Genomic DNA, 20,073 nt, shown 5'->3' on the forward strand with positions numbered 1-20,073 from the left:
TTCCGGTGCGTTTCGGGCGCCGAGGTAGCCTCGGAGTTAGCCTCGGAAACCAAAACATGTTAAACCGCCAACTGGTGCTCTGTCGAGGATTTGGGCTTCGCTCCAACGCTGCCTGGACAGAGCGCTCGGCAAACACTAAATGATCTCGCCAGACAATGGGCAAGCTCCGCTACAACGTGGCCACCTCCCTCGACGGCTTCATCGCCCGCCCGGACGGCTCCTACGACTGGATCCCGGTCGACAACTCGATCGACTTTGCCGCGCTCTACGCCCAGTTCGACGCCTTCATCATGGGCCGCAAGACGTACGAGACAATGCTCGCGCAGGGCGACCAGAACCCGCTCAAGGGCCGGCCTCGGGACCGGCTGGCCGTCGTCACGAGCGCCGGGCTGGCCGGCGGCCCCGCCCGGGGCGTCACGGTGCTCGCGGGGGCGGCCGAGGCGGCGGCGTGGGTCGCCGAGGCCAAGCGGCGGCTCGAGCGCGACGTCTGGCTGTTCGGCGGCGGCGTGCTGGCGGCGAGCCTCCTGGACGAGGGCGTCGTGGACACGATCGAGGTGGCCGTGGTCCCCGTGGTTCTGGGGCGGGGCATCAGGATGATCGGCGGGGAGCTGGGGTCGAGTCGGCGGCTTCGGCTGACGGGCAGCGAGATGTTCGCAAGCAGAATTGCAATGTGCAGGTACGAGGTGATCTACGAGTCAAGTGGCGGTGACTGTCAAACCGCCCTGGTGGAATGAGACTCTGCGCTGCCATGGCGGGCATTAGCCCGTAACCACATTGCCTAGGCGACTTAGGGTCACAGAGCAACATGGATCGATTCAGACCCGCCCCTCCTGTCATCTCCCTTCAAAGTCTATTTGAGGGAGCCGCGTCGTGCTTGATCCCCTGTAATTGTTGGATGAGCCTGTCGTCATCGGCCCCGATCCCGAGCCCGAGTCTGCCGATGGCAGGACATTTGACTGATAGATTTTCAACGGTGCGGCCTGGGGCTGCAAAGGTTCACATTGATCCGGATGCTGCAGACATTGAACTAAACCCAGCTGGGGGGAACAAACAGGTCCCACCTAGCGCTCGCGGCGTGCAGGGCTTCCCCGCAATGGAGCAATCGGGTTCGTGCTCTGCTAGTACCAATCCTTCCATGCGGTGCCAAATTGGTCTCTCCAGCAGCTTTGAAACATTTGTCTTGCAAACAAAGTGTAAAATCCTCATGGGAATCAAAAACGCGACGACGATGCAAAATGTGAGCATTTGATCAGAGTCGGTGTACGAGGTCAGCTCATCGTCGGGAAGAAACGGTGCATATCCTGATTTTCTGCGGGACATGAGCATGAGCCGATCGACTGATGGCGCCTCTTGGGCCAGGCCATTGGCTCAAGGTTTAATGATGGGCGCACTGCCCCGCTTCGGCTGCCATCGAGGTTTGGGCCTAGCCCTATGCATGCTACCCAGACCGACGCAGTACCTGCACCTGGACTTGCCCCTTTACGGATACGCACAGCACCCCATGTCGCTCCAGTACGCTGGCGTCTGCCAGGACAGGCCCTGTGGCCTCCTCCAACCGCACGAGGTCAATGGTCCTCGTCTTCCAATGACATGCATACCATGAGTCCATCTCGCTCCAGCACCGGAAACACCACACGAGCATAGGTAGGGCTTAGTCTTTGAGCAGTCTTTAAGATGGGTTTGGGGATTCTGGAGGACAAGGTCATGGACCATGTGCCGGGTAAGCAAGCAGCAACCGCAGATGCGTCCTCCCGCCGAAGCCGCAGCATCTGACACGCGCCGACACAGGCACCACCCGGTACTTTGACAACCCGGAGCGCCCGCTCTTCGCCCCCGATGCCGACACGGGGCTCAAGTGCGACCGCAGCGGCCCCGTGCCCATCATCCTAGTGCCGCAGCCGTCCGACGACCCGAACGATCCGCTCAACTGGCCGCTCTGGCGCCGCGACGTCATCACCTTGATCCTCTCCCTCGTCGCCACCATCGCCGTCTCCCTCGGCCCCATCCTGGCCGCCAACACGGTCACGCTGTCGCTATGGTTCGGCGTCGACTTTACAAAGATCGCCCTGCTTACGGGCTACTTTCTCCTGGGCGTCGGCCTCATGGGCGTCATCTTTGTGCCCTCGAGCCGCATCTGGGGCAAGCGCCACGCCTTTGTTTTCGGCCTTATCATAATCATAATCTCTAGCGCCTGGGCCGGCGATGTCGGCAGGAACTACGACAGCATGGTCGGTGCGAGGGTCATCCAGGGCTTTGGCGCCGCCCCTTACGAGGCCCTCGTCAACGTCGCCGTTGGCGATCTTTACTTTGTTCACGTGCGTGCGCCGGTGCGGGTAGAGGGCATCTCGGTGGTTGTGGTTCCGGCTCCCTGCTGACATGTATACTGACGTACACGCCCTCACAGGAACGCGGCAAGCGCATGGCTGGCACCAACCTGGCCGTCTTCGGCGGCGCCTTCGCCACCCCGATCCTCGTCGGAAAAATCACACACACCATCGGTTGGTGGTGGACCTTCTACCTGGTCGCGATACTGTGTGCCGCGAGCCTGCCGGCCATCGTGTTCCTCTGCCCCGAGGTGGCGTACCGGCGCGACAAGTCCCTCAACACCGACATGCTCTCCGAGGACGAGCGCACCGCGTCCAAGCCGAACACGACTAGCCAGTACAACGACAACGGCCGGCCCGAGCAGCCCGCCCCCGCCACAGCCGATGCGGCTACCAATCAGGCCCGTAGCGGGGAGGAGAAGCCGCACGACCAGGACGCCGTCAATCCTTACCCCTCCAACGCCGCGCCGCAGATGACGCCCATGGGCATGCCGAGGCCGGTCCCCCGCAAGAAGACGTTTGTCGAGTCCCTCGCCCTCTTCGACGGCCGCAAGACGGACGACAACTTCTTCGTCCTGTTCGCGCGCCCCTTTGTCCTCTTTGCCCAGCCCGCCTTCTTCTGGGCCTGCCTGATCCAGGGCACCATGATCGGCTGGACCGTCTTTATCGGCGTCATCCTCGGCCAGTTCTTCCTGGGCCCGCCGCTGTGGTGGAACGAGGTCAACACGGGCTACGCCTACACGGGCGCCTTCGTGGGCGCCCTGGTCGGCTTCGTCATCGCCGGCGGCCTGGCAGACTGGAGCGCCAAGAAGATGACGGCCTGGAACGGCGGCGTGTACGAGCCCGAGTTCCGCATCGTCCTCATCATCCCCCAGCTAATCCTGGGCTGCGCCGGCTTGTACGGCTTCGGGATTACGGCCGATGGGTTGCTGGGCGACAAGTACCACTGGTCCGTCCCCATCGCCTTCTTCGGGCTCGTGGTCGCCGGCATGGTCGTTGGCGCCGTCGCTTCGTCGCTTTACATTGTCGACGCCTACCGTGAGTGACGCTGCTTCCCTCATGGCGGTTCGAGCTGAGCTGCCCACCTGCTGACACTGTCGAAAAGGCGATCTTGCCATCGAGGGCTTCACCTGCATGATTATTTTCAAGAACGTCTTCAGCTACGCTCTGACCTACAAGGCCTACGACTGGATCCAGGAGAACCAGACCAGGGCCACTCCCGTCTTCAACGCCTTGGCCACGGTCCAGGTTGTCGTCTGCGTTTTGAGCATTCCCATGTGTAAGTCGGCCTTTGTGTAGTACTTGAGCCTAGTCGTGCATGTTGCTGACATTTTCTGATATGGCAGACATTTGGGGCAAACGGATCCGAAGCTTTTACCACCGCCATGACATGCTGGTGAAGCTTGGTCTGAAATGATGGAGGTGGGAAGTGACGCAATCCGAGATTGATCTCTGCGGGTCAACAGTATGTCTGTCGACTTGTCAATATTTACTCCATGTGTGGAAACTTTGTTTTTGTTGTCATGGGCGCCTGGAACTATCCAGGGCACGTGTTATTGCATACAGGAGCAATGAGTGGTGTATTAATGCCAAATCTTGAGCACCTAGTGCTTTCATCTATTTCAATATGTGCAGACCTGCCCGCCCATCTCTCAAGCCGTCGCCTTGTTGCCCGAAGTGCCCTCTGCACCACCCGCCGCCCGCTTCTTGACAAGACGCAGACCCGCAAAGGCCATGACCAGCCAGCCCCTGGATATCGAGGATGACGACGAGGGCGACGAGCGCGTAGGCGTTCTTAAAGTTGGCGTCGTCGGCTTTAAAGGTGCGGTTGATGGCCGGCAGTAGGTCGCGGTAGAAGCCGCGCGCGCTCTCGAGCGTGGCCAGGTACTCTACGCTAGAGAAGTAGCTGTTGGAGCTCACGACGGCCCTGGGGCAGCCGCTCCCGCCCTGCAGCCACGTGCTGTCCTCGGCGCCGCCGGCCGTCGCGGCCTCGACGGGCAAGTACTGGTACCCGCCCAGGGGGCGCCCGCACGCGCGAGCCGTCGGCCAGCGTCTGGGCCGCGGCGGCGCCGGAGGGCCGTCTTGACGAGACTGTTCATGGCTACATTGGAGAGGGGGAGGGGAGGGCAGGACAGTGTGAGGGGGAAAAGGGAGCCTCGGGTATCACGAGATACTTGCGAGGGAGAAGGTGTGGCAGACGGTTGCTCATAAACGTTGACGAGGAGGGGCACACCGGCCTGCCGTTAAATAAAATGACGCGCCCATGGTTATCGTGGTTAGTCAATATCACATCAGGCTATCTTGGTGGGCATGCAGGCGCCGGCGGGCTCCCCAAAAGAACCACATCCAGACCACTCTCTAGCGACGCCGGAGCGGGGGGCGAGCGGAGCGGCTGCTACCCAAAGTGGGAGCTGGCCGGCTCCAGAAGCGAGCTGGACGGCGGGCTGCACTTCCGGCCGGTTGGTGCGGCTTCAAGGTTGGAAGCCAATGATAAACCAAGTCTAACAAGGCTGCAACCGCAAGTAGCCCCCAAGGCTGACCAACTGCTCACTACGAAATATCTACACGGTAAGCGAGACATGCTCCTGCGCCCAAACGCCCATTACAACTGTAAAATCCCATAGCACCTCACAGCTTCGCCTTCTCCTTCTTGCCCGATTTGACGTGGCGCGAGACCTCGCCGCTGAGAATAAAGTCCGGGTACTTGGCACCGGGGTCCAGGCCGACGCCCATGGAGCCCGACTGCCTCCTCCAGGCGGCACCGTCGACGACGAGCACGTGGCCGTTGACGTAGTTGCCGGCCTCGCTGAACAAAAAGACGGTGGCGTCGGCGATGTCGCGCATGGTGCCCCAGCGGCCCGACGGTATGCCCTCGGAGCGCTCCCTGGCGCCGACGGCGGCGCTCGAGAGCCGCTGCATGCCCTCAGTGCCCTCGATGGCACCGGGAGCGATGCAGTTGCTCGTCACGCCTAGCGGGCCGTACTCGAGCGCCACCGACGCCATGAGCGAGTCGACACCGGCCTTGGCCGCCGACACGTGCGCCTGGAACGGCAGGCCCGTGTAATGGAACGTGGCCGAGACGTACAGGATGCGCCCGCCCGTCTGGCACGTCGGGCTCGGGTTAGGGTTGCGCCCCGCCGACGCCGTCAGGTGCGGCATCGTCGCCTTGATTGTGTTGAAGGTGCCGATGGTGTCGATGCCGATGACCGACTTGAAGCCGTTGGGGCTGAGGCCCGAGATGGGCGCCACGAAGTTGCCCGCAGCTCCGGCGCTGCGTTGGGGCAGTCAGTACGTACTCTCGTGTCGAGTGCCTGGGTAGGGGCATCTTGGACGCAACCTACATGACAAAGTCAATGGCCCCCAACTCGGCGGCGCAGCGGTCGGCGGCGCGTTTCAGGTCGTCAAACTGCAAAAAGGTCAGCATCATGGCCAGCCTTGGACTCGAGGGGACCGCAGCCAAGGGTAGCCAGCAAGCAGAGGGAAGACCAACATTGCGGACATCGACGGCTCCAATGCCCATGACTTTTGCGCCTTTGCGGACCTTGGCGATCTCCTTGGCCGCCCTCTCCGTCTTCTCGACATTGCGGCCGATAATGCAGGCATCGGCGCCCAGGTACACAAGCGCCTTTGTCTGAGCGCCGCAAATATCGCCGGCACCGCCTGTCACGAATGCAACGCGGTTGTCTAAATAGGGGTGAGCGTGCTGGGCCGAGATGGGGATTGACCATACAGCTAGGATGGCGATGCTTCTTACTGAATATGCCCTCCTTCCAGACATTACTGAGAAAGTCTGGGTTGGGGGTGGCCATTTTAAGTCGAGGCAGAATCGAGTGGGAGGGTCTGGTGTGTTGGTGAGGTGAGGTGAGGTGAGCGCTGATTTGAGAACTAGGAATCTTGTAGGAATCTCGTCGCCCAGAGATCTGGACTCGTAGCTAAATTCGGATGCAACGAACCGGCTGGCGGGTTGTTACAAGATTGGGAGATGCCCTTGTTCTGCTCCCCGAGAATTGGTTGGCGCATCAAGACTTCTTTTATAGGATTGACATCGGCCCGCACCTCCCCAGATCAACATCGTGCCTCGGCAAAAGAGTGGGTCTGCATCGCAACGCTGCGGGGACGGTCCCTGCAAACCACGCGCGCGGGCCTGGGCGCGGCACAATTGAGCAACCCCCTAACCCACGGTTGGTCGGTCAATCAATCGCGCCGCCATCATTGTTTTCTTTTTTTGCTGCTTGCGACGTGGACAAAGCCATTCAGCTGCTGGCATCGTTCTGCGCCGACGAGATACTACCAGTTTTGGACCCTAGTGGGAGACGGACTCGCTAAATGCGCTGTTAACCATAAATGAGTATGGCTGCCGACTGAGTTCTATCGCGGCGCTGAACATACTTCCTCCTCCCTTCCCCAAGGCCCCAGCTGCCCCTCGCCCTCTTGTCATCGCTTGAAACCAGCCAGCCCAGCCCGATTCTCTAGCCGCCCGCAGAACCTTGCCGTCTCGACCGCCTTTCCTCATTGCCGCATGCCACGCGCCTATCGCTTCTACCCGCATGAACCGCAGCGATATCGCACCCACATACACCATGAGTTCCACCATCGACCCATTTGCAGCAGACCAGCAGCCCAAGCCGAAGCCGAAAAAGCCCTTGTTCAAACGCCAAGCCAAGGCAGCCCCCAAGACCCAGTCCGCGCCCGCCGTTCCCGATGCGAACAGCCCCGTAGTTGAAAAGGACGACGAGGACTTGGCGCTGTTCAAGCAGTCGAAGCACTTCTTCCCTGTCATCCTTAGGGATCAAGATGAGGAGAGGGAAGCGGAACTGAGGAAATCACAAGACCGATCCGCTTCCGAGGCGCGCGAGAGGAATCTCCAAATACGTGACAAAACTGAGGGCTCGGATGACGACATCTACGATGCCTCGCCGCGCGCCAGTAATCGCAAGCGCCGTACCAGGTGAGAATCCGAGGCCCGCGCCGAACCACGCCCCCTCGCGAGCATGCCGATCTGACGGGGGTTGCTTGCCGAAACAGTAGTAGCCACGACCGGCCCATCACCCCGCCATCGAGCAAGCGAAACCGAACCAATCCCGAATCCCGCACAAGAGATTCGAGCGGACGACTGGACAAGGGCAAGGGACTCGCCGCACCGTACAGCCTGGCGACGCCGACAAAAGGCTCGTTTTATGGCAGCCATGCGGCAGGTCTCGACGACTCGGAAGATGACGCGACCGACCGCAAGCGACTGCTTCCCACCCCACGCGGGGGCGTCGGCTCAAGAGGTGGGCTAGGGAATGGTGCAACGCCGACGATAAGCCTTGATGATTCGGATGATGACAACAAGGCTGCCATCATCAAGAAGCCATCAGAATCTGACGATGACATCGAGGAGATTCCGCCGGCTACGGAGCCCGAAGACGACCAGTTTGCGCACTTTGTGGCCCAGGCAGAGGCGCGTCGGGCCGCGCAAAGGAAGGCTGCGGCCGCCAAGGAGGCGACGGCAGCCGCGGGCGGACCTGTGCCGGTCGAGGATCGTGTCGTGACCATTATCGTGACGTCGCGGCTGGGAGGGCCCGACATGAAACCGATTCAGTTCAGGCGCCGCGTGTCGGGCAACATCAAGGCCGTCCGCGATTGCGTCGGGGCCTTTGCGCCGTCGCGCGGCCGGCCCCTCACGCCCGCCGAGCAGGAGTCTCTCTTCGTCACATGGAAGGGCCGCAAACTGTTCAACCAGAACACCATCATGTCACTCGGCGTCATACCCGACGAGGACGGCGTCCTGCGCCGCACCGCCACGCCCGACGGCCCCGGCATGGGCCGCCAGGACGAGAGCGACGGCTACACCGAGGGCGGCGCGCTGCACTTCGAGGCCTGGACCGAGGAGGGCTACGAGGCCTGGTCCAGGCAGCAGAAGAAGAGGCACCGCCGCGAGCTGGGCGAGCCGGTCTCGGACGACGAGGAGGGAGCCGACGCCGAGGCCGCGCGCAACGGCGCGGCGGGGCCCGAGCAGTCCGCCAAGAGCGGCGGCGGCGGCGGCGGCGGCAGCAGGATCCGCATCATCATGAAGTCCAAGGACCACGAGCCGGTCAAGACCTCGGTCGCCCCGACCGACACCGTCGCGGACCTGATACTGGCCTTCCGCACCTGCCGCCACGTCGGCGCCGACAAGCAGGTCGAGATCCGCTGGGACGGCGACAAGCTCGACGGGGAGACCACCATCGAGGAGGCCGAGATCGAGGACAAGGACACGGTCGAGGTCTACGTCAGGTGAGCCGCGGGCCGCCGGGGCAGGCCACAACGATGGACGGGGGTCCCCATCATATTGTATCCCATTGCCTTCCCTAATAACTGCAATGCTCATGTTTTCGCCTTGTTTTATCACGATGTTTATGAAGGAATTCAAAAATGGGGCGTTTCTCTTCCCTTATTACCTATTTCCCAGCGCAGTGTGGCTGTCACGCATTTTCAACATGATACCCCTGAGCTCCTCCGCGCCTGATTACATCTCTGCACGTTGTCTGATCTCCAGGCTCGCATCTGGCGCTGCATTTGAGCAAATCATTCTATTTTTCGTCATAGGATCGTTTAAGCCGAAAAAAGCCGGCCTGATTCGTCGTCTCTCAATGGATAGCTGAGGAACGACTCAAAGAGAAAACAAAATCACGGAACACACGAGTGCCAACCCGGAACGCCCCATACGCCTTCTCCCCATGCAGTGCGTTTCCGCCCCTTTTTTTCAACAAAGGCGCCGCTCAGAACCTCTCCTTCATCCGGGCACTGATGGCTCGGAGGTTGCCGTAAACCTTGCTGGGCGGCTTTCCGAGGATCAGGTCCACGATGCTTTCCTGGGCCATCCGGACGTTCTTGAAGCTGCCCAGGATGTGGATCTGGAAAACACCCCAAGTTAGTGCCTCAAGGGCTCGCAGATGAAGTGTTTGATTCTGCCACGTACCTTGCTGTCTGCCAGAACGATCCTCGTCCTCGATGCGTTCTCGATGGCGAACTTGGTCTTTCCGTCCTTGCCGGCAATACGGCCAACACCACGCGCCAGGTGGTCGCCCGTGAGCGATTTGACGTCCTTGACTATTTTGGGGGTGTGGCATGTCAGTTCTCACAACTCCTCGAGCGCCAACGGGAGATGGGTTGCGGCGTATAAGGTGTGCATACTCTCAAACGTCTGGATGTACAGCTCCGGCACCCTGATCAGGGCAATGGCGTCCTGGACGTCGAACCCGAGCGTGAAAGCCTTGACAAAGTCCTCTGCAAGTGGGAAACGGATCAGTGTTACTACTGTCCGATGTGGTCAAGAGGTGCGAGGGAGAGCCCAAGCAGGCAAAAAAAACTTACCACCCTTTTGGAGCGCGCCGGCCTCCGTGGTGCTCTGTGATGACCTCATCTCCACCGTCTTGGACTTGATGTTCATGCGCCTAGAGTTGATCAAGGCCGTTGGGTCAGCTACCGCCGGACCTCCCATGATCCCGCTCCCCATACCCCGTCCATTCCCAATCTTAACACCATCTCTCCTTCCTCGCTCCCTTGTCCACCGACAAAACAAAAGACTTACACCTGCAGCTTCAGGTGCTTGACCAGCGGCTCGTAGATCTGCGGCCAGTTGGCCTTGAGCGGCGTCATGCGGTGGGGCGGCACGGGCACCTTCCTGGTCTCGCGGCGCGCGGCCGGCTCGGCGTCCCGCGCCGGCGCGAACCGGGGCCGTGACTCCTCGTCGATGGCCATCTCGCCCCCTTGCTCGGCCGGCGCCGCTATCGTCTCGGCCGCCACCAGGATGTCGCGCTCGGCCGTGCCCAGCATGAACTCCTCCTCCTTCGGCGCCTCTCCGCCATCTGTCAGGGCCAGGGTCGCGTCTATGTCCATGGCGGGGGGTGCCGTCGCAGCGACCTCGTCGGCCGCAAGGGCCTTTACTGCTGTTGGCGCAGGCATTTTTATTTTATTTTTTGTCTTCGTTATTTCGGTGGGGGGTTCGTGGGGTCGCTCGGTGTGTTCAGCTTCGGATTCGTGGCTGCCGTCAGATCTCCGTCGAGGGTTTGTCGTGTCTAAGGGGTATCGTTTTTTTTGGCTGGGATTTAGAGTATGCGACTTGCTTTCCTAGAGGCGGTCGTGAGAAATTTCCTGCCCACCACTGCGGATTTCGGTGCGCCGCCCCTCCAACCTGCCTTCCCATTCGCCCGTGCTCCCCGCCATGGCGCGCCTGAGTTTTATCGATAGCGGGCAGTGTGTGGAGCGGGCGGGTGGTTGGGTCCACACGACCCACCACCCGGGGGGTTGAGTGATACCAGCAAGGTACCCCGGCAAGAAAGTTCAGCGCATCATCCATGGATGGAGTAAATCAAGGTCTTCATGCGGGCAGAAAAAAAGAGCGCGCAACGGCCCATTCGCTCGTTTCGCATGAGGGGGAGATTGGCACGACAAGCACGACAAGCACGACAAGCACGACCGAACGGTACGATACAACCTACCTGCCTAGGTACATACCGACAGAGGTGACTCTTAACCACGAGAGCGCGGGCCCTGTGCTGCTTTGCTGCTGCTGGACCAGAAACATTCCTCCCCTCTCATTCAACATGAAGAGCCCCCGCGCCCACCATGCCGCCTAGCACCCCGAGTTCCCAGCTGCGCCGCCAGCTCTGGGCAGCCGTCCGGGACTCGGCCGCCGCTGCTCTCAGGAGGCGGCCGAGGCTGCAGCCCGCTTCTTCTCTGCCCTCGTGCGCCGGCCGCCCATCACCCCACCCGCCCAGCATCACCGGCCCCCTGCACTCGCCGCCCAGGTTCGCGCCCGGCCACGTCCGCCGCAGCTGCACCTCGGGCAGCCTGCTGCTCCTCGGCCTGAGCAGCCCGTCGTCCTCGCCGACCCAGACCGTGGTCGCGTCCTGCACCGCCGCCGCCGCCGCCGACGCTGCGCTTGGGTCCCCCGCCTGGCCCAGGTCCAAGTCCGGCTTTGCGCTTGCGACCGCGCGCCAGGCATGGAGGCGCGGGGTCCATACCGGCCGCGGGCATGACGTCCAGGACGCCGGCGCAAAGGACTCTGCCGGCACCACCTCTGCGACTAGCCCCAAGAGGCCTGAATCTCGTATCGACAATGATACAAATCCCGCGGCGGCGACGCAATCGAATGGAAATAGGCCCGGCGCCCCGGAGCAGTCTGAGCAGCCAATACTGCCGCAGCCACCACTCGAGCCAGAGTCGCTGACAGACTCCATGTCCAAATATCTCCATCTGCCGCACCTACCAAAGATGCCGCATCGGCCGAGCAAGGAGGAGCTCCTGTCGGCTGCAAATGGCTTTTGGGAGCGTCTCAAGGTCCGGTTCAAGTGGCTGTCCATCAGGAGCATGCGCCCGTACAATGCAGACGAGTGGGGCGCCTTCGTCTCGTGGTTTATGCTTGGCAACCTGATGTGGATTCTGGTTGGAACCACCACCTTCTTCTCCCTCATCATCCTGCTCGTCAACACTGTTCTCGCTCAAGGTAGGTTAGTTCTGATTGTCTTGTGCCGTCGTGGTGATGGATAAGCTAACCTTGCATCCAACAGAAACTCTGGCCAAAAAGGTGGGCGACTATCTCACCAAGTCCGCCGGCGTGACGGTCGTGTTCGAGTCCGCCATCGTGCCCAGGTGGAAAGATGGTGTCATCACCTTCCGAAACGTCTTCGTCTCGCGCCGCCCTGGCCAGCTCAAATCCTCGGTAAAGAAGGGTTCGTCCACTAACGCTGCCGCCGAGGCTGCAGCTGCGGCGAGGCAGGGCCAAGCCGACAGCCAGGCGACCGAAGTGGACGATGGCAACTACACGCAATTTGATGTGACCATTAACACTGTCAACGTCACTCTGTCTTTTTACAAGTGGTGGAACGGCACAGGGCTGCTCAAGGACGTCGAGGTCAAGGGCGTGCGGGGTGTAATGGACCGTACGTCTGTTCGTTGGCCCGACGTGCCCATGGACCCCCTGTCCTACCGCCATGAGCACCAGCCCGGCGACTTTGAGATCGAGCACTTCAAGCTCGAGGACCTGCTTGTGACGGTTCACCAGCCCAACGGGTTCCGCCCCTTCCCCGTGAGCATATACTCGTGCGAGCTGCCACAGCTGCGGAAGCGGTGGCTCTTCCACGACTTCCTCTACGCCAACCACATGTCGGGCTCGTTCGACGGCTCCCTATTTACCATCCACCCCCGCCAGATACATGGCGTACCTACCGGGGACCACGGCCACTCGGCAGAGCACATGGGCGAGTCGGGTGCGTGGAAGAAGTTTAGCAGGATGCGCATCGACGGCCTCAAGATCGACCATCTCAACCGCGGTGTCCAGGGCCCCTTTGGTTGGATCTACGAGGGCAACGTAGACATGGTCGCGGACCTCATGTTCCCTGCCGATGAGGAGGACTCGATTGGCAAGGTCGTGTCCGAATTCTACGAGAAAATGGAAGATGCCGTCTCGAGGAACCGTTATATCAGGATCCTCGACAAGAACCTCCGCATCGACCGGACTAAAAACCCGGGCACTTTTATACCCATGGTGTTTAACACAGACTCCAAGGGCCATGTATCAGACACGACATCCGACCATGTTCCAGACCCGACACCGGGCGAGTACACCCCATTCACACCGTCGAGCCAGCTTGAACCTCCCCCATCGCCCTCTGACGACGAGCCACCACGCTATCTCGTCATGGACCTCCGGGTGCACCTCAACGACGTGCGGGCGGCAGTACCGCTCTTCACCCAAGACATATCCTACATCAAGCAGCCACTGGTGCGGCCCATCGTGGCCTACATCAACGCCAAGCGCACCTACATCCCCATCTCGTGCCGCATCGTCAAGCGCATCTCGGACCTGGACGGCTCCTGGACCGTGTATGACTGCGGCATGATGGACGACCTCAGCGCCGAGGTTTACGACGCCTTTGCCCGCGACGTCGAGGACCAGCACTCGCGGGTGCGCCGCCTCAAGAAGGTCGGCTTCTGGACCCTCAGCATGGTCGTCCATGCCCTCCTGGCTGGGGTTGCCGGCGACCTGATATGAGGGTCTGGGGGGCTCATACCTTTGTAACGTATAATCCCCTCTCCTCCCTCTGCATCTTCTTTTTCTCCCTTATGTCGGGGGACGGTAACACCCATCAAACTGTCCTTCGGCCGTTTCTCTGTTGTAAATATGACGACACCCGGGTTGCTTAACGCTTTTTTTTCATTCGTGTATATAAATTATGTGGCCATGTCTGTTATGATGGATGGGTCTTGGGGCACAGGCGGGACTGCGACTTTTTTTTTGGCTTCCAACGCGGCGTTTGTGATTTTCTCTTTCATGGCTTGATACTCTGGGATAGGACTGGGCAACATGACAGAACAAACCAGGCGCGCGTCGTACGCAACCAAGGAACAGCGTGAGAGAGGTCCGAGTCAGAGGCGCATGCGTTTCGCTTCACTCAGCCACTCTCCAATAACTTATTTGTCTTGCATCCTTCTCGGTATTCCTGCCCGCCAATGGCATTGACACAAGTGTATTGTTTACATGTTCCTCTCCCCTTTCATTTCAGTTGAACGGGCCGACCTCTGGTGGCGTGTATATGTCGGGGGGCCCGTCTTGGTCTGTCAGGCACGGCTCGCCCAATACGGAGAGACGAGACGCCCCTGCAGCAGAGCGATGACCTCAACCGAGACCGCCCCCCGGCCCCCGGCCCCTCACTGTGTGGTAGGTATGCATCCTCGTCCTCTACTCCGCGCGGGGGAGTGGGTGGTATCCGCGGGACGACAAGCGACAAGAGATGCGTACAAGCGGGACATACGACGAAATGGAGAAGAAAAAAAAAGAGGGGGAGGGTGTGGTGGTTCCCTTTGTTCTCTTGCCAGGTCCTTGACAGCTTCACATGTAGTGGCCGCCGGCGGGTGTCGCATCCCGGAAGGGGGCATTGCCGATTCGCCCCCGCCCCCTCCTCTCTTCTTCTCTTTCTCCCTTTCATTCCATCTTCGGGTGCCAAGACATAGGCTCTCTTTTTTGTTGTTGTTGATAACAGCCTAACTCGGTCCCTGGCGCTCCATAGATGCCCAAGCATCCACCTCTGCAGCTGCCGGTCGCCCAGTCGAGGAAACCGCCGCCGCCGCCGCAGCCATGTATGTAGGTACGTACGTATGCGTATGTACGTAGGCAAAAAAAAAAGCTAACCCCACCCAAGGCAGAATGGAAGGCTTTTTTTTTCTTCTTCTTCTTCTCTGTCTCGATTCTATGGGATGCAAAAAAAGGCGGGCGGCCGAGGCGGGCGGTGGCTTTTTTGGTTGCTGCATCAAGTTTGATGCGCCCCCAGGCAGCATGCAAGCCCACCGCTATTCGGGCTTCTTTGTTTGGCGTTTCTATCCCGCCGACATCGCTTTCTCTGGTTTCCGCAAGCCGGGCTCTGGGTTTTTCGTCCTCGTTTTTCGTCCTCGTTTTTCTTCATCGCCCTACTCGAGGGAAGGCAGGGAAGAACAAAAGCAAGTTTGACGGCTCTTATCATATGTATTATATGTCAGGCCCAAAAAAAAAAGCCCAGCTCGACGCGGCGTTTATTCGGAAGACCAGAGTGGGTCGAGAAGCCTCAAAAACACCCAATAAAACGGCAGGCAGACTATAAACCCGAGCACATTTCCAGTTAGCTGCATGCCATTTTTCCCGGCGTGCCTGGGCGGCCCCCAATGAGCCAAATTTCATAATTCGCGTTTCAGGGCATACCCATGCACCGAGACATGGGAACGGGTGACGATGGAGCCGCCCAACAAATCTCAGCCTCGGTTTCTGTCGCCTCACCTGCCTCGTCGTAGAGCCGGCAAGGGTTACATGGGTAGATAGATGGGAGCATCGGGTGGAACTACGCCCGGAACAGGCTCGTCCTTCGGTGGAGACACGGGATTCGCCCTCGAACAGTCTTCTGTTTCGGGACTTGTTTGCTGACTAGGGCGTCACGGATATTGAGTGCGCGCGCGCAAGACAAGCCGTGTTCCCTAGCCTGTCCCTTCTGATCCGCCATCCGCAAAATTGGCATAGGGCGTGGCTTTGGAGGGGGGTGTGGTTGGTTTTCGGCCGGGGGATATCCTGAGCAGTCATCCGCCCGGCCCATCGACGACGGGGTGAGAAGGACGGATGGCGCCGAGAACAAATCGGGTCCGCTCTCGCGCGCTCGAGAGGAAAGAAGACCGGACTGGCAGTAGGAAGCTGCTTGTGCTAGCCACGTCTTCTTTTTTTCTCGATGCCAATCGGTATCCGCCCTGTCCTGCTTCAATATCCGGAGGCGAGGCTGTCAACTGTTCCACTCGGAATGCCCATGTCATGCTCCGGAAAACTTGTCCGCAGCAACATCGTTCCCCGGCGTGGTTTGACTTGAGGAGCCAGCCATGTTTCCTCAAGGCACAGCAGCGCGAGGTGATGTCAGATACGAGCGTGCTAGCCCCTGCCCACGGCAAGCTCCTGCTGGTCGAGCCGTGCATCCGGCCCATCCATTGAGCTTCGCTCTGACCCTGCTCCCGCCCCGTGATGTAGCGTGCTCGCTTCTTACTCTCTCTCATGAAACCTAACGCTGCAGGGAGTTGGCGTGCCCAACGCGGCAAGGTGTTCTCGAGGCACAGTGACTATGGAATTTGTCAGTCAGGTTACTGATGAGACAGAAACGGGAGCAGGCGAACCAATGTGAATTTCAGGGCTGGCAGGTAGGGCTCCTGGCTCTTCACGAGAACGACGGGGCGTAGTGGATCATCTTTCCAACTCGGCACCGGGGCTTGCTCTGTGGTGACAGACTGGCGGCATTCTCGTTTAGCTGGCGCGCCGGTTGCATCAAAGCCGAGATCGGTCGATGAGAGAAAGGCGACTCTCACCGGCATCGATCGAGCGAGTCTCAACTCGGTCCCTCAATGGAGCGGTTGGCACGGTGCCCAGCATCAACCGTCTTTGGGCTGATGTGAATAGATGCTGAAAGCCCCCTGGGCTTATGTTACCCAACTGCGAGGCATCTGACTCTCGCTGATCCCAGTTCACGCCAGATGACTTGTCCTCTCCGCCCTGTCTTGGTAAAGAACGGGTCTAGGCTGTTCTCGATAGCATCGTGTCTCCAGATTCCATATTTCCGGCATCATCCCACCTCTGGCCCTTGTCACCGACTTGTCTTATGCACACACCCAGCTCTGCGGCCTTTCACCCTCGTCCATACAACGTCGTCGTCCGCGGATCCATCTGGCTTTGCTGCTATGAGCGCGGCGGAAGTGAGAGTGATGCTGAGGAGGCAAATTTTGGGATCTCGCCTTGCCCGTTAGGCTGCCCAGTTTCGAGTTACGAGCCTCAAGGACAAAGCACTAGCTTCCTTAGTGAGGAGAGCTTAGATGGAAATTGGACGCGGCTCCTTGGGGCAGAAAGTTGGTGTCCGCACATCGATTGGCAAATCACATGCGTGGGTAAAGGTTTGTTGTCAGCAGATGCATGCAATGGGCAGCAGGGCGAGTGGGCAGCAAGAAAGTTGCGAGTTGGCAATAGTGGCAAAAAACAACCACAGCGATGGTTTCGAAAGCAGTGATAGATCGGCAAGTAGGGCTGTTGGGGGGGTGGGGGTGGTGAGCTGAGGACAAGCTCCATGTCGCAAGGTCGAGAATTCACTGTGTAAGCTTGTCCAAATTCATTGAGGGCTCTGATCATCCTCTCCCTAGGAGAGTCTCAGATTCGGGTCCACCACACACACACACACGGTTGACAGCCGCCCCCAAACCAAGCGCATGGTGGGCGTCAAAGATATGACATGATGGCGGACGGCGTAAACATGTCACCGGCCGGGGGTCACCTCATTTTCCCCAGCTTGGTGATGGGTGGTGGTAAGCAGCCTAGCCGACCTGGATAGGCCCGAACCCTTACCCACAGTCGGGTCGAAATGGCATACCCCAAGGTATCATCCAGGGCATCAGCACCCAGGGGAGGAGCAGGTGAGTGTGCAGCTAAGCTAGGCGCGAATGCCTGGTTGCCGGATCGGGTCTCCTGGACCAAACAAGATTCTGCATGACGCTCAAAAAGGTACAGTACCTCGCGGCATGGGTATGGAAGCAAGCAGGCAGGTGGAGGACACGGGCGCAGCGAGCTCTGGCTCGACATCTGGGCCCTAGCTGTGTACGTTGGGTGGGGAAGCCTCAACAGGGTGCAAGTGGTGGCTTGGCGATCCTGGGAATTTGGAGAAACGAGGCGACCTATCAAAGACGCCCTGCGCGGTGTCGTGATTCGTGAAGGCAGCAGAATGCGACCCACCACACCGGAGGGTGGCATGGCTGTGGGCTCTCCCGCCGAACGCACACCCTTGTAAGCGCATGGGCATGTAATTCGGCGCGTCTGTTGGTGTGCCCTTTATTCCATCCTCAAGGCGCCCATGGAGGGAGGAGCCTGTGCTTACAAGAGGGCCCGGGCGGTGAAGCCACCCACTTCGCACCGGCGAGCCGAGTGGCCCAGCACGGACGACGGCAGAAGGGGCGGGAGACTGTCTGATACACGCACTGGAAGGGCGTGTCCACGCTGCGGTTTGCGCGGGGCCGAACCAGCGCCCGACCCGGCACGAGGATAAATACCAACCTGTTTCCCCGGACATCTCGCCTGGTGCCAGGAGTCGTTGCCATTACGGACAGTGTCGATCCGCTCCACTTTCCAGGTACTGCCGCACAGTCTAGACTCACGTCGCCGAGCCATGTCGTCCTCTGAAGCCATGAACAGATATTGGATTCCCAATATGGACATCCATAAGAAGGTCATCGTTGCAGAGATCCAGTATCACCTCGGACCTCAGGCGAGCGTGCGCCCCTTTACAAAAGAGGTGCGTTCATTCCTCACGCTTTTGCCTGCACATTCGGCTGGGCGGAAACTGACAGGGTCACCACCCGAGAAATATTAGGGCGAAGACGGCTTTCTCATAATGACGCCGGGGCCGTGCCTCTCAGATGTGAGACGACCCAAGCACGAGCAATTCTTGCCGCCCATGTTCTGACGCATCGCACTTGGAATCAGGAGCAAATCGATGATATCTGCATCAAGTCCCGCGAGATGTGGGAGAGACAAGCAGCAGCCCGCGGAAGCACTGGGGACAAGCCTCTGAAGCGTCCCCTCCACAAGCCCGTCGTCATCTCCAAGAGTGGATCGCACGGCTCCCACCACAGATCGCGGAGAGGCGATGACCGAGGAAGCTCATATCGTAGGCGTGCGAACACCTAGAGCCACACCCCATCCTCGAATTCCTCTCCTCCTCCTCCTCATACTCAGAGGAGAGGCACGGGCGCACGGGCGCCTTGGTTTGCCGGAGGCTCCATCCTCATAGGCAAGCGAGCGGATCGTTGACTCTGACGAGCGAGCAGGGCAACGACGTGGTAGCAAGAGGTTTTGTGGAGCTCGGTTCGTGCAAGCCGTGCAGGATGCCCAGAGGTAACCCTCCCATACAGTGTAACGAAGAGCTGTTCCGGGCGCGGCGGGCGCGGCATGACGAGGGGCCGACCATCGCCTGGACCGGGATGATGGTGACCGACACCATGACACCCAAAGATAGCCTTCGTGATTTGGGGGTCCTGGCTTCGCGGACGCCGGGACGGGGTGGGCGATGGGCATTGAATGGCTGAGACAAGACTCGGGTCTTCTGGAGATATTCAGTATGTGGCTGTCGCGTTTGTGACTTCGGCTGCGGTTGCAGTTGCCTGGCAGGCAGGTATGCAGACAGACAGACAGGCAGGCCCTCAGGCAGCAGGGCAAGGGCATGGGCATGGGGCGGACATGATGGAGGGAAGGGCAGCATTGCGCAGCGTCGTTAGCGTCGTCCAGAGCAGCACTGCCATCTGGCAGTCTCTAACCCAATGGACAGCACATCCGTCTGGGACCATTTACGCATCCCTCCTGCGCATATTGCATGTCGAGACCTGGCCAGCCGCCAGCAGACCAGAGAAATCAGGCTAAGCCAAGTCTGAGAGGCCCACATTCCGGTTTGGATGACAGTTGTCAGCGCAGGAGGCCGATCCAACTGCTCCTCGCTAACGCATCCCGCCCAAGCCGTCGCCTTTTTGTCGCGTTGCTCACCGCAGAACCAGGGGGTGGCGGCGGGAGGGTGGTGGGCGCTGCCGGTGTGGGTGGACCAGGGCGTTTGATTTTGCGGTGTCGTGTCTTAATTTTTCCACTGCAGAAACGCCGGGGCCATTGAGGCGCGTGGAAGACATGGTGAGCGCCGATATGCCAAGCCTGGCCCGGCTATTGGATTGGCTGGTGGTGCCGGAACCCCCAACCGCAGGCGCATCCAATGGAACCCATCCTCGGGACGCCGGACCTCCCTGGTCAATATTCGGGTTCCGAGTCGGCCCTGGTTCCTCTTAGGCACGACCAGCGGCATGCCCGCCATCCAGTGTGCTATGGAAAAACTCGGCATGGCTCTGCATGGAATGGAGCGCAGGCCGTTTCGCATCCATAGTCTCACTGTGCATCCGGCCTCACTGCGGTGGGCATCCACGGCGCTGTCCATTCAGGACAGGATCCGAAGCAGCCCACCCTCTGAGGGTGGCGTCTCTGATCAGCCAGAAACAAGCTGCCAGTGGCACAGCAGGAGGCGGTCGCGCAATTCTCGGCCAAGTCATCGAGCTGAGCTGCTACACGAAATTGATCGCTGGTGCGACGTCTGACCAGAAACACGGTATAGCTGCGGCTTTCGGCAGATATCCAAGAAAGCCGCGCGGTGGCTCAATAGTCGGAAGGCTTCGGCGCGCTGCTGACGGTGGCTGATATCTGGAAAGT

The 20,073-nt window shown here is 59.9% G+C and overlaps 10 protein-coding genes across 10 annotated transcripts; 7 read left to right on the plus strand and 3 right to left on the minus strand.

Annotated features, from left to right (window-relative positions):
• Nucleotides 1–155: 155 nt before the first annotated feature.
• GGTG_08058 (hypothetical protein) lies at nt 156–734 on the plus strand (the record flags this gene model as incomplete). Its single annotated transcript, XM_009225894.1, has 1 exon — nt 156–734. One exon carries the CDS (start codon nt 156–158, stop codon nt 732–734), a length of 579 nt encoding a protein of 192 aa, XP_009224158.1.
• An 852-nt stretch (nt 735–1,586) lies between these two features.
• On the plus strand, nt 1,587–4,027 carry GGTG_08059 (hypothetical protein). The gene is made up of 5 exons (XM_009225895.1): nt 1,587–1,720; nt 1,789–2,315; nt 2,405–3,362; nt 3,430–3,603; nt 3,671–4,027. The coding sequence occupies exons 1-5, from the start codon at nt 1,675–1,677 to the stop codon at nt 3,739–3,741; spliced, it is 1,776 nt and encodes a 591-aa protein (XP_009224159.1). The 5' UTR covers nt 1,587–1,674; the 3' UTR covers nt 3,742–4,027.
• Nucleotides 4,028–4,542: 515 nt separating this feature from the next.
• On the minus strand, nt 4,543–6,369 carry GGTG_08060 (sporulation protein SPS19). The gene is made up of 4 exons (XM_009225896.1): nt 6,079–6,369; nt 5,815–6,008; nt 5,666–5,730; nt 4,543–5,595 (listed from the first exon to the last, which is right to left on the minus strand). The coding sequence occupies exons 1-4, from the start codon at nt 6,131–6,133 to the stop codon at nt 4,953–4,955; spliced, it is 957 nt and encodes a 318-aa protein (XP_009224160.1). The 5' UTR covers nt 6,134–6,369; the 3' UTR covers nt 4,543–4,952.
• Nucleotides 6,370–6,500: 131 nt separating this feature from the next.
• On the plus strand, nt 6,501–9,039 carry GGTG_08061 (hypothetical protein). The gene is made up of 2 exons (XM_009225897.1): nt 6,501–7,272; nt 7,350–9,039. The coding sequence occupies exons 1-2, from the start codon at nt 6,872–6,874 to the stop codon at nt 8,584–8,586; spliced, it is 1,638 nt and encodes a 545-aa protein (XP_009224161.1). The 5' UTR covers nt 6,501–6,871; the 3' UTR covers nt 8,587–9,039.
• Nucleotides 8,716–10,443, minus strand: GGTG_08062 (pre-rRNA-processing protein PNO1). Its single transcript, XM_009225898.1, has 5 exons — nt 9,880–10,443; nt 9,663–9,742; nt 9,483–9,575; nt 9,268–9,398; nt 8,716–9,202 (listed from the first exon to the last, which is right to left on the minus strand). Exons 1-5 carry the CDS (start codon nt 10,251–10,253, stop codon nt 9,068–9,070), a joined length of 813 nt encoding a protein of 270 aa, XP_009224162.1. The 5' UTR covers nt 10,254–10,443; the 3' UTR covers nt 8,716–9,067.
• A 300-nt stretch (nt 10,444–10,743) lies between these two features.
• Nucleotides 10,744–13,838, plus strand: GGTG_08063 (mitochondrial distribution and morphology protein 31). The gene is made up of 2 exons (XM_009225899.1): nt 10,744–11,796; nt 11,861–13,838. Exons 1-2 carry the CDS (start codon nt 10,917–10,919, stop codon nt 13,342–13,344), a joined length of 2,364 nt encoding a protein of 787 aa, XP_009224163.1. The 5' UTR covers nt 10,744–10,916; the 3' UTR covers nt 13,345–13,838.
• Nucleotides 13,839–15,007: 1,169 nt separating this feature from the next.
• Nucleotides 15,008–16,484, minus strand: GGTG_08064 (hypothetical protein). Its single transcript, XM_009225900.1, has 2 exons — nt 15,972–16,484; nt 15,008–15,917 (listed from the first exon to the last, which is right to left on the minus strand). Exons 1-2 carry the CDS (start codon nt 16,164–16,166, stop codon nt 15,393–15,395), a joined length of 720 nt encoding a protein of 239 aa, XP_009224164.1. The 5' UTR covers nt 16,167–16,484; the 3' UTR covers nt 15,008–15,392.
• A 1,514-nt stretch (nt 16,485–17,998) lies between these two features.
• GGTG_08065 (hypothetical protein) lies at nt 17,999–18,519 on the plus strand (the record flags this gene model as incomplete). Its single annotated transcript, XM_009225901.1, has 3 exons — nt 17,999–18,124; nt 18,203–18,250; nt 18,316–18,519. The coding sequence occupies 3 exons, from the start codon at nt 17,999–18,001 to the stop codon at nt 18,517–18,519; spliced, it is 378 nt and encodes a 125-aa protein (XP_009224165.1).
• Nucleotides 18,520–18,909: 390 nt separating this feature from the next.
• On the plus strand, nt 18,910–19,436 carry GGTG_08066 (hypothetical protein; the record flags this gene model as incomplete). Its single annotated transcript, XM_009225902.1, has 2 exons — nt 18,910–19,003; nt 19,342–19,436. The coding sequence occupies 2 exons, from the start codon at nt 18,910–18,912 to the stop codon at nt 19,434–19,436; spliced, it is 189 nt and encodes a 62-aa protein (XP_009224166.1).
• Nucleotides 19,437–19,724: 288 nt separating this feature from the next.
• Nucleotides 19,725–20,054, plus strand: GGTG_08067 (hypothetical protein; the record flags this gene model as incomplete). Its single annotated transcript, XM_009225903.1, has 1 exon — nt 19,725–20,054. The coding sequence occupies one exon, from the start codon at nt 19,725–19,727 to the stop codon at nt 19,959–19,961; it is 237 nt and encodes a 78-aa protein (XP_009224167.1). The 3' UTR covers nt 19,962–20,054.
• Between the last annotated feature and the right edge of the window lie 19 nt (nt 20,055–20,073).

This window comes from Gaeumannomyces tritici (genome assembly GCF_000145635.1).
Source record: "Gaeumannomyces tritici R3-111a-1 unplaced genomic scaffold supercont2.4, whole genome shotgun sequence".
Classification (NCBI taxonomy): domain Eukaryota; kingdom Fungi; phylum Ascomycota; class Sordariomycetes; order Magnaporthales; family Magnaporthaceae; genus Gaeumannomyces; species Gaeumannomyces tritici.

Bases quoted from the DNA above. Each gene is read 5' to 3' on its own strand.
- GGTG_08062 (XM_009225898.1), bottom strand. From the start codon at position 10,253: ATGCCTGCGCCAACAGCAGTAAAGGCCCTTGCGGCCGACGAGGTCGCT. The intron at 9,576-9,662 runs GTAAGTTTTTTT...TCCCACTTGCAG, and splicing joins CGGCGCGCTCCAAAAGGGTG to AGGACTTTGTCAAGGCTTTC. The intron at 9,203-9,267 runs GTACGTGGCAGA...GGTGTTTTCCAG, and splicing joins TCGTTCTGGCAGACAGCAAG to ATCCACATCCTGGGCAGCTT.
- GGTG_08064 (XM_009225900.1), bottom strand. From the start codon at position 16,166: ATGCCGGTGAGAGTCGCCTTTCTCTCATCGACCGATCTCGGCTTTGAT. The intron at 15,918-15,971 runs GTTCGCCTGCTC...CAAATTCCATAG, and splicing joins CAGCCCTGAAATTCACATTG to TCACTGTGCCTCGAGAACAC.
- GGTG_08063 (XM_009225899.1), top strand. From the start codon at position 10,917: ATGCCGCCTAGCACCCCGAGTTCCCAGCTGCGCCGCCAGCTCTGGGCA. The intron at 11,797-11,860 runs GTAGGTTAGTTC...TGCATCCAACAG, and splicing joins CAACACTGTTCTCGCTCAAG to AAACTCTGGCCAAAAAGGTG.
- GGTG_08060 (XM_009225896.1), bottom strand. From the start codon at position 6,133: ATGGCCACCCCCAACCCAGACTTTCTCAGTAATGTCTGGAAGGAGGGC. The intron at 6,009-6,078 runs GTAAGAAGCATC...ACCCCTATTTAG, and splicing joins CTGGAAGGAGGGCATATTCA to ACAACCGCGTTGCATTCGTG. The intron at 5,731-5,814 runs GTTGGTCTTCCC...ACCTTTTTGCAG, and splicing joins GAGCCGTCGATGTCCGCAAT to TTTGACGACCTGAAACGCGC.
- GGTG_08059 (XM_009225895.1), top strand. From the start codon at position 1,675: ATGGGTTTGGGGATTCTGGAGGACAAGGTCATGGACCATGTGCCGG. The intron at 2,316-2,404 runs GTGCGTGCGCCG...ACGCCCTCACAG, and splicing joins GCGATCTTTACTTTGTTCAC to GAACGCGGCAAGCGCATGGC. The intron at 3,363-3,429 runs GTGAGTGACGCT...ACTGTCGAAAAG, and splicing joins TTACATTGTCGACGCCTACC to GCGATCTTGCCATCGAGGGC.
- GGTG_08061 (XM_009225897.1), top strand. From the start codon at position 6,872: ATGAACCGCAGCGATATCGCACCCACATACACCATGAGTTCCACCATC. The intron at 7,273-7,349 runs GTGAGAATCCGA...TTGCCGAAACAG, and splicing joins AATCGCAAGCGCCGTACCAG to TAGTAGCCACGACCGGCCCA.